A 13,877-nucleotide genomic window follows, 5' to 3' on the forward strand; every position below is an offset into this window, starting at 1 on the left:
CCAATTTAACCGAAATGCCAATTCAAGATTCCTCGTGTATTCTAGTCTCTTGTCACCGATGCCTCCTAAAGTTGGTGCTAGGGAGATCACAGACAACCATGTCTCCTCCGATACATGGATCATCATGGTTAGAGCTAGAAGCTGCTGCTGATTGGCCAGGCCGTTTTGTGGCCGGGCATCAAGTCTGCCTGAGAGTTCCCAGATGGGAGCAGGAGGGGGGAACCCAGTGTACTCTCTGCTGCCCCATCTGGCGGAGTCAGGTTAGCATTGCAATGCATCGCGATGCATTACTCTTTTCTATTACTGCACGTAAACATGTCAAGTCAATACAGTCAGATATTCTGAACAACATATTTCATTTAGAATTATATTATATATTGTATACAGAGCAGGATGCACCCAAATGTATTATTTATTATTATACTATACTATGTGTATATGTATCAATGTATTATATCCATGGTTGATTCTTTTCATCCGACAATGAGGAGTTTTATCAGAAGGACAAAATGTGGGGCGCCCGCTGGCCAGGCACACACCACATACACTAGGCCAGGGTTCCCCAATTAATTTTCCTCGACGGCCATATTTTGACTAGGGTACCAGGCTGGGGGCCGAGTCCGCACGCGTGAGGTCGAGGTCTTGCCCTGAAAATGAATTTTCAGGGCCTTGAAAATTCATTCAAAAGAAAAGTTTTTTTTTTTTTATTCTTCCGCGGGCCGCAAGGGGCGCTCCGCGGGCCGCAAATGGCCCGCAGGCCGCCTATTGGGGAACCCTGCACTAGGCTCTAATGGAGCCTGGCAGCATGTTGCTCCCCATCTCTCTCACACAGTTTCCTGTCAATCTCCACTGGTACAATCAATAAAAGCAGATAAAAATATATTGAATCACATTGAGGACATAATGTGTCCACCCTGACCAATCTGTAGGAGCTGCTAGTGCAACAACAGAGAGATCGCTCTCCCTCACCCAGCTTCCCTCCTGCCAGTGCCAACATGGCCAGTTGTTCTTGATTGGATGCCCGGCCAAGCCGGATGCACCTCTGAGGATGCAAACCCTTAGTGGTGGTGGGCAGGAATTTCACCCCTTGCACCCCGATTTTAGGCATTTTAAGAACATACCGCACAAGTTCATCATACACCAAAGAATAAGTTCACAGGGGATTTGATGCATCGCAAAAAAAACAGCTTTTTAAGACCAGAGTTAAATGTATTAATGCAATAAATAAATAAAGCTGTAAAATGAATAGTGATTAGTATGACAAATATATCTAAGCAATCTTAAAATGCATGGAAACAAGAACGATGATAATACTGAACTAGAAAGCTGCAATCCTGCGGAGTGTGGTTGCCTATCTCTTTCACTGAGTTGGGTATGTCACCGACACCGTATACTGTCCATCAGATGAGGGAAAAGTGCACAAAAGCCTTGAGAAGAGTTCCGAATCACTGGCCAATCGGAGGGGATAATAGAGAGTTATTGCACGCCAACAGTCTCCTTACCTATAGGCAACCACACTAATTAAAGATCTCGTCTTTGGACATTAGGATGCATACATTACCTAGCCAGGCAAAATAAAGTGCAATCTTCTCTCCAAAGTACTCTCTGATGTGGTCCAGCGGCTGGTACTTGAACCATTTGGACCAGCGGGCCCAGTAGTGGAACAGAACCTGCCTCTTATTCAGCTCCTCAGGACGCACCTCGTACTTTGGCAGCTCAAAAGGACCCTGAGCAACAGGACAGGCAAACAGTCAAATCCTCAGCATGAATTTAATTAACTCTGTTAAAATTTGTACAAAAGTCAAGTCAAGCCACGCGCCGCGCTGCGACGCGCGGCGACACGTTTTGAGCTTGTAGATCAGCTATTTTTGCTATATTTGAATTGAAATCCTGAATAATCTTTTGCTATTTTTGAATTGGAATCTTTTATTTAATTTCAAATGCATTTAGTAAAATGTATGTTAACTTTATGAACTAAATACAAATATACATTGGACATAAAAAAAGTTAAATTTAAAATTACATTTTAATACTAGTAATTAGCTGAAATCAATACTATATCAGTATTCTGATGTTGACCTCAGGGCCGCATTAAGTGAAGGAGGGGGCCGCATGTGGCCCCCGGGCCGCCAGTTGCCCATGTATGCTGTAGACAGTGATACATATGCGAAGATCTGACCTCATGCAGAGGGAAAGCGGCGGTGTAGGCCCCCTCGTTAAGCAGCCTCGCCACGCCAACCTCAGCTCGCTTCCTTTTGCCATACTGCGTCCGAGCAAGAATCTCATACACCTGGAATGGAGACGATTTAGGGTCCATCACTTGATGCAGAATGCATTTCATTTTCATTGTGCTTTATTGACGGGGAGTCAAATTAGTCAAATGATCAGAAGTCACACTACACTACAAAATCAAGTGGCAATTTTAACTCGTCAAAAATGGGTCAGGATTTTGAAGCGTACTGTACTTACAATGCGGTGCCTCTGCGTATTTGTGAAATATGTTTCCTGGTTGTTTGAACCGAGGAACCTGAAAGGAGAGGTCCATCAGGATATGCCATGCATGAACTATTCTGCCACATTTGTATGTACTACTACATGCAATATACATTATATGGCAGGGCCTATATGACAGTTATGAAAGTGGATCAGATTATTACTTTTCCATCTTTGACTTGCGAAAGGCACATGTGTAGTAGTCCAGCGGTCTGTTTGGCACATACTCTGCCATGATGTTCGGTATGTATAGTTTCTTAAGAACCCGATCAGAAGGGTTGAAGTCTGGGTTGGGCTGCGCCTGTGGGGCAAACGTCATTTCCAATCAATCACTGAATGTGTTAAGAACAAACTCATCATTACAGCAGCACGATATCCAGGCCAGCTTCCTTTCAAGAATAAATATAACGCGCACCTGCAGCGGTGCCCTCAGGCTGAGGTCCTCGGCATAGTACACTAGCACCTCCCACGGGGCACTGACTTTCAGGAAATGAATAGTTTTCTTCTCATTGGATGTTTCCTCCTGGTGGGACGAGTCAAGAGAGGGAACACAAAGTAAAAGCTCCTGTGCCCAATTTATAATCCCGTCTGTGAAAATAGCAGATCTATAAGCTCAATTAAAGATTTGCCTCCCGACAATGCAGGACAATGTATTTGCCACTGTTGTCCTGCACTTTTTGTTTTGCCATGAGAAAATAATTGTGTTACGTGTTGTTGCTGTTTGTTGCGTTTGTTTTTTACTGTTTGAGACCGAAGACAAATTTCCATACGTGGACAAATAAATGAAACTAACTAACTAACATGCTTTCTGAGCTTGTAGATCGTCTATTTCCAGCACAGGACATCTGTAGTAGTCATCATTAATGAATGAATAAGGCAGATGATGGACGCCGCTTTACACGTGACCTACTACTATACCTTCTCCATTAGCAAGCCAACACTCTGCAGGTTCTGGACGAACCTCTCCCTCCATTCTGCCAGCTGGGCCTTCCTTCTCTCCGATCTGCTCGTCTGATCTGCCGCCGCCGCCGCCGTCTCCCCCCCCTCCTCCTCCTCCTCCTCCTCCTCTCTTGCGGGATCGGCCCGCTCCCTCGCCCTGGAGCGACGTCTCTTTTTGCGGGATCGCACCTCCCACACCAGCACAAAGTCTGGACCGGTGGTGGAGGAAACAAAAGTACCCAATTGTTTCACTTTTAAAGTAAAAGTATCAATATTCTACTACTCCGCTACAAGTGAAAGTCCGTCATTCAAAATGTACTTGAGTAAAAGCACAAAGGTATTGGCGTTGAAAGGTACTAAAAAGTACCAAAAGTAAAAAATGCAGAATGTCCCGTTTAAAGTTTTCAAATGTATGCAAATAATCTTTTGAAAATAGCATCACTGTGAGCTTGTAGATCGGCTTTTTTCCTAATGGCCAAAACATGTAGAGGGATATATAAGTGGTTACTGTATCTTTTGTAATAATAATAAAAGTAACTAAAGTTTTCAAATAAATCTAGTGGAGTAAAGGAACAATATTTGCCTCTGAGATGTGAAAGTATTGGAAATTGGAATTTTTGAGGTACAAATACCTCAAAATTGTACTTAAATGCAGTACTTAAGTAAATGTACTTGGTTCCTTTCCATGCACCACTGGTCTCAACACAGTTGGCAGCAGAGGCCAGCCGGGGGTTAGAGTCAGGTCAGATTTGGGACCATCAGTCAGGGAATGCTCAGTGGATTGTCACAGCCAATGACACCTGACACCTACAGTACCTATTTTGGTGCGTCCATCTCGGAAGTAGTTCCCCTGGAGAGCGGCTGGTTGGTCGCTCTTTGTATCAAACTGAAGGTAGATGGGGTCGACATCGTCGTCATTTTCATCACCAGCTGCAGCTAAGAGCTGAACATGAACCCATACAATTCAATTATACAGTACTCTACTGCACTAAGTACTTTATTCAGTGAGCAAACAATAACAGGACGAAAGCACAATAAATAAAAATACTCGATTTTCTATGGGTCTCTACAATGGGTCTTATCTTTTGCCATTAAACAGTATCATAGCAGGCTCCACTTTGCAATATTGATCTTTAGTTGCACTCTCTATAAAACATATGAAAGAAAAAGGAAATGCTAGGAACAAGCTTTTTCATGAAGTACTGTCTGTACACCAATCTCCTAGAATCTAGATCAGGGGTGGGCAACTGGCGGCCCGGGGGCCACATGCGGCCCCCACCTTCACTTAATGCGGCCCTCAGGTTAATGTCAGAATACTGATATAATATTGGTTTCAGCTGTTTACAATTCCACAACATGCAAACATGACCCGCTTTAATTACTTCAGTCTAAATTAGTAGCTCAATGCTTCAACACAAGTATAATTAAAGACATTTGAAATTACATAAAAATGTTAATTTTCATTCATTCAGATTCCAATTAAAAAATAGCAAAAAAAATATTCAAGATTTCAATTTGAAAATAGCAAAAATAGCCGATCTACAAGCTCAAAACGCGTCGCGCTGCGACGCGTTTTGAGCTTGTAGATCGGCTATTTTTGCTAAGACAGTAATATATGGCCCTAGGGAGTGAGAGTGGAAATATAGTGGCCCTCTCCATCGTCAAAGTTGCCCACCCCTGATCTAGATCATGGCTAAATCCATATAGAAATGCGAGACTTCTCAAAACCACAAGCTCATACACAGTACTGTACACACTACACAGAGCAGTGGACGTCAGATCTGGGAGGAAAACCACAAGCTCATACACAGTACTGTACACAGTACTGTACACACTACACCGAGCAGTGGACGTCAGATCTGGGAGGAAAACCACAAGCTCATACACAGTACTGTACACACTACACAGAGCAGTGGACGTCAGATCTGGGGGGGAAAAGCCTTTCAAGATTTACTGCATCGTCTTGGAGGGGTCGGCGAGGCGTGAAGGAAATGAGACGAGTATGGTGGGGGGTTGGGGCTTGGGGGTTACAGTCAGGCAGCATGATTATGGCTAATGTGATAAGCCCAATTATATTGTGTGTGATGTTTGTTGATGATGTTTGTGGAAGTTTTTTTATTTTCCTAATGCTTCTATTGCCTAATGCTCATTGTGGTTATCGGTGTCATTTCTTTGACACAAAATGTTATACTGTATAATAGCCTGTGTGGTTTTTATGGTGCCTCTGTGAGCCTGGGGAGAAGGGTTAGTGTCAGCTGACCAAATAAGGTGTTTGAATAAATTGCCAGGTTTCATTACATAACTGTGTGAAAAAATAAGATAACAATCTTTGATTATTTCTAAATGATTGTACAGTATGAAATCTGTGCACGCAAAAGTACAAGTGCATACCAATTTACAATTAGCAAAAGATTCAGATTGGGGGTTAGGATTAGAGATTTGGGGCGTCTTGCGATACCCCTTAACCCTAAACTAATTTGCCATTTTCTACTATTTTAGAAAACCTTTTACAATAGTTCAAATAGCGGATCTACAAGCTCACAATGTCTCGATGTAGATCGGCTAGTTGAACTATTTTAAAATGTTTTTCAAAATAGTAAAAAATGGCAAATTAGTTTAGGGATAAGGGTTAAGGGGTAGCGCAAGATATAGCCCCAAATCTCTAATCCTAACCCCCAATCTGAATCTTTTGCTAATTGTAAATTGGTATGCACTTGTACTTTTGCGTACTTTTGACTAAATACATTTAGGGATAAGGGATAAGGGTGACGCAAGATGGAGCCCTAAATTAGAGTTAGAATTAGGTTTAGAGGTTGGGATTGGAGTTATGCCTGGTTTACACGTAGTTGTGTGCCGGTGTTGTCCACCGAAAATAGCTCACATAACTCACAATGCATCACGTTGTGAGCTCGTAGATCGGCTATTTGGTTACTTCTGTCTAAAATATCCTAAAGTCTTCATGTACGCTTCATGTACGTGTGTGTGCGTGTGTTGCATAGAGGGGGCGTGTGTGTGTGTGTGTGTGTGTGTGTGTGTGTGGGGGGGATCCTCACATATCTCGGTGGGATGAAACCCCCATTCCGCAGACTCCCGTAGCTGTCGCTGCCTTGGGCTTCGCCCCCGTAGTCGAGATCCAGCAGAACCTTTCTGTCTCCCATCAGCAGCTCTGAGCCTGTGAGAGAGACGAAAATGATATGATGATGAGAAAGATGAAGTTCTAGCCACTGGGTCTCACAGGTGTGTCTGACATGGGACCCGCATGGCATGGAGTTTGCACCCACAGTAAAATCCTGAGTGATAATTCAACTCTGAGAGTGTACACGCTGAGTTACACTGAAACTGAGGATTTGACTGTACACAGTACAGACGCTCAGTGCACATTGCATGCTGTATAGATGTTTTATGCACAATATTCTGCTCACAGGTTCAGGATGCTAATGTGACCCTGTCAAGTGTCTTGACAAAAATGATGAACATGCTCTGAAAATGGAAAAGAGTGGAATGGCTGATACATACTGTACCTCTTCTGTAAGGGAGAGGAGCCTGGGAAGAAATAAGAAAAAAGAAAAAACGCGGATGAAAGCGACAGCGGATGGTTCAGATATGGAGCAGTCTCTACCTCCCTTCTCCTCAGATCTCTCTGCATCCTTTTCTCTCTTCTGCTCCACGGGGAGAATAGCGGAGCACTGTGGACTGCCGTACTGCAAAGAAAATAGGCGCAGTTACTGGGTCGCTCCTTTTCAGCACAGGGGAATCCGCGTCAGCGCATGCAGTACGCATCCATCGCACCATAAATAATATATATATATATATATGCATAAATGAACAGGGGCAAAGTAGGGGTGTGAACTGTGAATCCTCACTCAGTAACATTCTTCTTGAATTAATTTGGTAGGGAGAGATCGTATTCCCCCAGCCACACAGGCTGATTCACACATGTAAATTGAATTAAATATACACCTTAAATAATTAATGCTATTACAAGAAAAGAAAAAACACCACTCACTGCCTTTTGTTGCCTGAAATAGCACAGGCAAATTAAAGCAATTGCACTGACGAATAGTTCTTTGCAGAGCAATGGTTGAGAATATTATTTTGAAATAATTTGCAGTTTTTTATATATATTACTTCAAACGCCCAATTCATTATCAATGGCCATGACCTTTTAAAGGGTAGCAACAGCAAAGAACACAAGTCTATAGCTTTTACAATGCTCTTATAGTTGTAATCCAGATTGGGGAGCTCAGGGAGCCAGATTGCTCATAGAGTTGCTTGTGCCAGGATTCGATCCCGAGTGCTATTCCCATTGAGCTACCCAGACACAAGAAACAATGTAGATTAACATTCGATTCCATAAATCTGCAATTTTTACTACAGGGTCCACAGCCATTGTTTTTACATCACCAACTTCACACAGGTCTGCTCTCCGATTTAATCCAAAGATCTGTAAACGTATACATTGAGTTAAGACCATTAATATCAACTCTATATATTTTTTTTTGTTGGAGTACCAGGGCACAGTGGTTAAATGTTTAGGTGGAATAATAGTAAGTTTATGAACAGGATACCATGTTTGTTTGGTTCTGGTTCCATTCTTTTACCTTATAGTTCCAGGCACAGAGGCATTTCTGAGTGATCTGTTCCTCATATCACGGTCACCACATTTGATTCAGATCTTCAGCTATAACATGTAGCTCTAGATTATAATGGGTTCATCGCCCCCTTGTGGCGGACAATACTACATTGTAGCGCACACCTGAACAAATGATTCATAGTGCCCATACGAATAATGTGACATACCTACCATTTTCACCTTGGTGTAGTTGTCCAAGCCATACTCTCCCAGCTCTCTACCGTTTCCTGAGGCCTTAAGTTGTAACCTTTATTGTACAAAAGCATTATTGTCTCCACCAGGCCGAAGGCATACATGATACCAGTCGAATGGGGTGGCAGAAGTATGTTAACCACCTTATGAGCAAAAGAGAGAGAAAAGCAGAAGGACTCTTGCTATGAAGAGACACTCACTCATGGATTAATTAGTTGAGCTGGAAAAAGGGGGCTAGAATTGATGCTGATGCCAAAGCCATGGAGGAAGCTGCAGATAGTATGCAGAAAAGGCAGAGAACCACTAGCAAACTTACCTTCATTGCAAAGTCCAACAGCCTCTGCCATTCAGCAAAAGAAAAGAGAACAAGCCATGCTATAGAGACATTTGAAAAGCAAATTGATGAGCTAAGAGAAATTAAAGAATGAGAAGCTTTCTTAGATCAACTTAGATCGACAACATCATAAAAAGTAGAGAGGTCGCTCACACCAAGAAATACATTTATTACACACTGAAGATTGTGAAGAAGGCTTGTAGTCGAAACGTTTGTCCTGATGAAGTAAATAAACCTGCTTAAATGTATTTATTGGTGTGTACGACTGTACGTGTGCGTCGTGCGTCCTCTCAAGTGACAGACTAGTGAAGTGTCCATGTCTGTTTGTGCCAGGTGAATCAGCCAGGAGTTCAGTCTGCGGAATGTAATGTGTAAAGTAATCCATTAATAATACATTCTATGAACAAAATGTGTTGGCTCTGCCTCTGCTCCGTTTCACTTCCACCTTCATCTGATTCCGTTTCCGGCAGGCCTCCTAGTCATTATTAGGCATGTCATTAAGGACCTAATGGTTTTCAGCTGATGTGAGAGCGAGACGGCGTCCAAGTTCCAACGTTTACATGGTGAGTTCTGAGCTTTGCGTGATTCTTGATATATATTAATCAACGACCCTCGTCCATAATTAGTACTTTTGCACGTTATGCTTTTGAGCAGATTAAACAAACGGGAGACTTGAGATTGTGTTAGCGTTTACGGTTCTACCCCATTTACAATCAATTCAACATGAATAATAACATGGCTCCTTTCCGTTGACTGTATCATACGGATATCTAAGAACTTACTTTACATATTACATTCCGCAGACTGAACTCCTGATTCACCTGGCACAAACAACAACAGACCTGGACACTTCACTGTCTGCTATAGTGAGTACCGTATTTCTACAGTTGTAGTAAATTGTTATGGATGGTGGATGGTGTTTTAAAATGTTGTTTCCTCTGCTTTCTTCGAACTTTGCACATGGTCAGATGGTCTCTGGCCCTGAGACTAGACCATTCTACTTAGCCCGTCTCCGGACCCCCCGGGTTGAGCTCCTTTGGACCTGCCACGTAGGGTCCGGTCTCACCGGCGTCAAGCGACATGGGATGCCATCTGATTTCCCCTGACTTAGCCCTGTGCTGCGGTGTGGGTGTCACGCTGACATATTCCAAACGAAGCATATGAACGCTATAGGAGACAACGAACCATCTGACCCCCCCCCGCGAACGGCTCAGAAGCCGTTAAGTATTTTTAATGTTTGTACGACCGTTTTGCCAGCTCTGAAATTCTCTCTTCGGTCCCTCCTTGTTGACATCTCGGTTGGCTAGCTGCGCCTACGAGGCGCGTAGGGAGGCGCTGCTAGCCAACCGAGATGCCGAGAGGCGGTACAATGGGATGTCAACAAGAGAGAATTTCAGAGCTGGCAAAACGGTCGTACAAACATTAAAAATACTTAACGGCTTCTGAGCCGTTCGCGGGGGGGGTCAGATGGTTCGTTGTCTCCTATAGCGTTCATATGCTTCGTTTGGAATATGTCAGCGTGACACCCACACCGCAGCACAGGGCTAAGTCAGGGGAAATCAGATGGCATCCCATGTCGCTTGAATCCGGTGAGAAGGAACCCTACATAAAGTCATCAAAATGTCAGAAACTTTAACGTAGGGTTCCGAAAGGAGCTACATTCTACTATGCAGCTTCAAAATGATGAACATGTCAAGCCAAACTAGCAAGCAAATAGGCCTACATTATCAGCAATTAAACCACTCACAGGCAGCGTGGTGATGCATTTAGATCAGCTTTTCTTTTTCGTGCCATAGGTTGGTTAATTTAATATGGAGGGAGTAGGAGTATGCAAACTATATGCCACTTAAATCAATGAAATCAACTGAAAACAATACCTCTAATGGAGCGTAGCTATTTAATTGATTAGCAGGCGAGAGGAGTTGCACATTAAAATATGAGAATCAAAGTTGTGTGTTTGAGTGAATTTGAAAATGAATGCTTACCCAGGAATTTGTTATTATATATTTATATATTCACTATATATTTCCATACAACAAAGTGTAAATGACCAGAGAACAAATGAAAATTATCAATGTAATTGAATCCTCTTAGTTGCAAGTTATGGAGACCCATTGTATTCCATCCAAGTAGTCTGCTTAACGTACAGTTGGTACTCGGTAGTGGTTCACTGATGATTAATAAGACCTTGGTTTGCCAAGTCTTATTGAATGGCTAATTAAATCCTTTTTTTTTAAAAACAATTATCTATTACAACCACTACTTGTACTACTGCTTGCTAATAATGTTATTGTTTCATCTGCTAGTTCTCCGCAGCAGTGACTCTGCCTCAGGTAAAATACCAGTGGAGGAAGGGCTACGAGCAGACTCGATGGCTTCCAATTCGACTCGAGAGGATGAGGAGTTCCACTGTGCTGTGTGTCATGAGATCTATAAAGATCCGGTTATCCTGTCATGTAGCCACAGCTTCTGCAAATGCTGTCTACAGGAATGGTGGACAGGAAAACCAACCAAGGAATGTCCTGTGTGTAGAGGATGCTCCAAGGAAGAACCTATTACCAATTTGGTGTTGAAGAACCTGTGTGAGAGACGGAGTGCTATGTCAGAGAGGTCGGACGTTCTCTGCGTTCCACATGGCCATAAACTCAGCCTTTTCTGTCTGGAAGACAAAGTTCCTGTGTGTCTCGTGTGCCGGGATTCTAAAAAACACAACAACCACAGGTTTAGACCCATTGATGAGGCCACATTAGATCTCAAAGTGGAACTCCAGAAATTACTTAATCCCTTACAGGAGAAAATGAAGGTCCTTGATGAAGTTGAAGCGGACTGGTTTAAAACAGAAAAACACATTAAGGTCCAGGCTCAGCACATAGAGAAGCAAACGAAGGAGCAGTTTAAGAAGCTTCACCATTTTCTACAAGAGGAAGAGGATTCCATGCTCTTTGCAATTAGGATGGAAGAGGCACAGAAGAGTCGGGTGATGAAGGGCCACATTGAGCGGCTGAGCATAACTAAGGCAAAGCTTTCGGCTACAATCAGAGATGCAGAGGACCAATTGAAAGCCAACAATGACATTTCATTCCTGCAGAACTACAGGGCCACAGTGGAAAATGTCCAGCTCACAGTTGAGCTGCCGAACCCACAGCCAGTCCCAGGAGTACTGATGGGTGTGGCCAAACACCTGGGCAACCTGACCTTCCGTGTCTGGTCCAAGATGCAGAAAATTGTCTCTTGGACGCCTGTTATTCTGGACCCAAACACTGCCGATGCTAACTTCGACCTGTCTGAAGACCTGACCTGTGTGAAAGTTGGTTTACCACAGCAGCTGCCTGACAACCCAGAGAGGAGTCGCTATCTCTATGTCCTAGGTTCTGAGGGTTTTAAGTCGGGGACTCACAGCTGGGAGGTTGAGGTTGGTGACCATACATCCTGGAGAGTCGGTCTGTCAGAATGGAGTTACCCGAAGAAGTTGCAGGGTAAATGTTGGTTAATGGACATTCATGATGGCAATTACAAAGCAAGCTCAACAGAAACAGTGCCCACTGTGTTAACTTCTGTTAACCAGAAGGTCCAGAGGATCAGGGTCCAGCTAGACTGGCTCAACGGAATGCTGTCCTTTTCTGACCTTGATTCTAAAACACACCTACACACCTTCAGACACAATTTCACTGGTGTTCTCTTTCCAATATTTGGTTTTGGTTCCTTCATGTCACTCCCCCTGAAAGTGTTAACAAAGGAGCTCTGTGTCCATCAGGCAGACAACAGTTAGACGCCAACACAACCATTTGTAGCTAAAACACACCACGCCATTTGTAGCTAAAACAAAAAAAGCTTATTGTTACCTGTATTACACAATTTGCATGTTATAGCTAGGAGTGCCATGACATGCTCATGCTCCTCAGCAAACAAATTGATAGTTTGATTGTAAACTGAACACTGCATTCTGTGATAGCTTTAACATTAATTCAATGTTTAATTCTCAGAGAAAGTTGGTGCCGAGATAACAAAAAGGAGTATAGAATACGTTGGGTAAGGTCAATGGTATAAAAACATTAACCAAAAGCAATTTGTCTATAATTTAAATAATAATCAAGAGGTAGAACCAAGTCCAGTTTCAGTTGCCAAGAAGAGCATTTAGGGTTGAGGGGCAAAATATTGAAGCCCTATTCAAGATTTTTCAAAAATGGCAAATCTACAAGCTCACAAAAAACATCACATTGGCATGTGTTATGAGCTTGTAGATCTATTTTTCTACTAATTTTCTCCTATAGTGACATGCCTAACACAGGGATGGCAGGTTGAAACTGGTTAGACAGAAGTGAGGTAGGAGGCATACATCAATGAATCTAGTTGGTGAGCTACTGTACACTTCAGAGAGAGATCGATGGCAACCATTCCAAACCTTCCTATACTGGACACCATTTTCTGTTCCATCATTGTAAGATGTTGGCTGTATGTCTATAAATTACTGTAATTACTATGTAATTTGGGTAAATAAATATACATTTAGCAGAAGCTTTGTGATGGAGTTTGTTCCATGTTATACTGTAAACAGTTCAGATTCACCATTAATGATTATCTGTTCCAGAATCTTGGTTGACTCTACCATCCATATACAACTAGAGAAGGCTTAGCCTCGATAGTCGATACCCAGGCTTTCATTAGAGAAGGCTCGAATAATCAGTTTCAAGGTTATCTACAGTAGGCTCTAGGAATTCTGGACCAGCTGACACCACCATATGGGAGCAGGACCAAAACATGTCTAATGACTATTCAATTAGCGTTCCATGATAAACCTAATCAAATGTGGGGGTCCTTAAAAGTAGACCTTGGTGTAAACAAAATACCACCAGTAACCACTAGATGGTCATTGGTCAATTCAATAACATATGAAATGGCCTGTATTCCCATTTGTCTTGAACAATGCTGAAAAAAGTCAAGTAGGAATCAGCAGTACCAACTCAAGTTGCCTATAAAATTCAATCTGACATGACACAATGCAGTAAAAAGGACTGTTGTGTTTGATTTAGAAAAGTTTGTCTTATTTCCTGTCAAAAAATCTTGTCTTTTGGCAATATCGGTAGAGTATATGGAGTAACAAAGTATTTTTCTTCCAGTGAAAAAACAATCCCTTTCATACGTGTGGTGGGGGGGCTCTGTCGCTCTGAGTGCGTCCAATAAGGAAAGTAGGCTTTCTAATAACACAAGCCACCTTTGTATTGGTGAGTAGGTAAAACGTTCTTTATATTTTCGCAACAGAGGAGAGATGAGGCTGTCTGCACTCTG

At 42.6% G+C, this 13,877-nt stretch overlaps 2 protein-coding genes across 2 annotated transcripts in view; one reads left to right on the forward strand and one right to left on the reverse strand.

Moving 5' to 3' along the window:
• Positions 1–8,579, reverse strand: part of ano11 (anoctamin 11) — a gene marked incomplete at both ends in the record, with an annotated part of 32,469 nt that extends 23,890 nt beyond the window's left edge. Inside the window, 10 exons of the mRNA XM_079513566.1 lie at positions 1,562–1,727; positions 2,180–2,290; positions 2,470–2,527; positions 2,658–2,794; positions 2,909–3,016; positions 3,412–3,641; positions 4,249–4,375; positions 6,486–6,604; positions 7,052–7,133; positions 8,574–8,579. Coding sequence (XP_079369692.1) covers positions 1,562–1,727; positions 2,180–2,290; positions 2,470–2,527; positions 2,658–2,794; positions 2,909–3,016; positions 3,412–3,641; positions 4,249–4,375; positions 6,486–6,604; positions 7,052–7,133; positions 8,574–8,579 — 1,144 coding nt within the window. The remainder of the gene's footprint in view (positions 1–1,561; positions 1,728–2,179; positions 2,291–2,469; positions 2,528–2,657; positions 2,795–2,908; positions 3,017–3,411; positions 3,642–4,248; positions 4,376–6,485; positions 6,605–7,051; positions 7,134–8,573) is intronic.
• A 482-nt stretch (positions 8,580–9,061) lies between these two features.
• Positions 9,062–13,086, forward strand: LOC306935365 (nuclear factor 7, brain-like). Its single transcript, XM_079518380.1, has 3 exons — positions 9,062–9,154; positions 9,395–9,457; positions 10,898–13,086. The coding sequence occupies exon 3, from the start codon at positions 10,963–10,965 to the stop codon at positions 12,358–12,360; it is 1,398 nt and encodes a 465-aa protein (XP_079374506.1). The 5' UTR covers positions 9,062–9,154; positions 9,395–9,457; positions 10,898–10,962; the 3' UTR covers positions 12,361–13,086.
• The last annotated feature ends 791 nt before the right edge of the window (positions 13,087–13,877 follow it).

Source organism: Electrona antarctica (assembly GCF_951216825.1).
Source record: "Electrona antarctica genome assembly, chromosome: 2".
NCBI classification, from domain to species: Eukaryota; Metazoa; Chordata; class Actinopteri; order Myctophiformes; family Myctophidae; genus Electrona; species Electrona antarctica.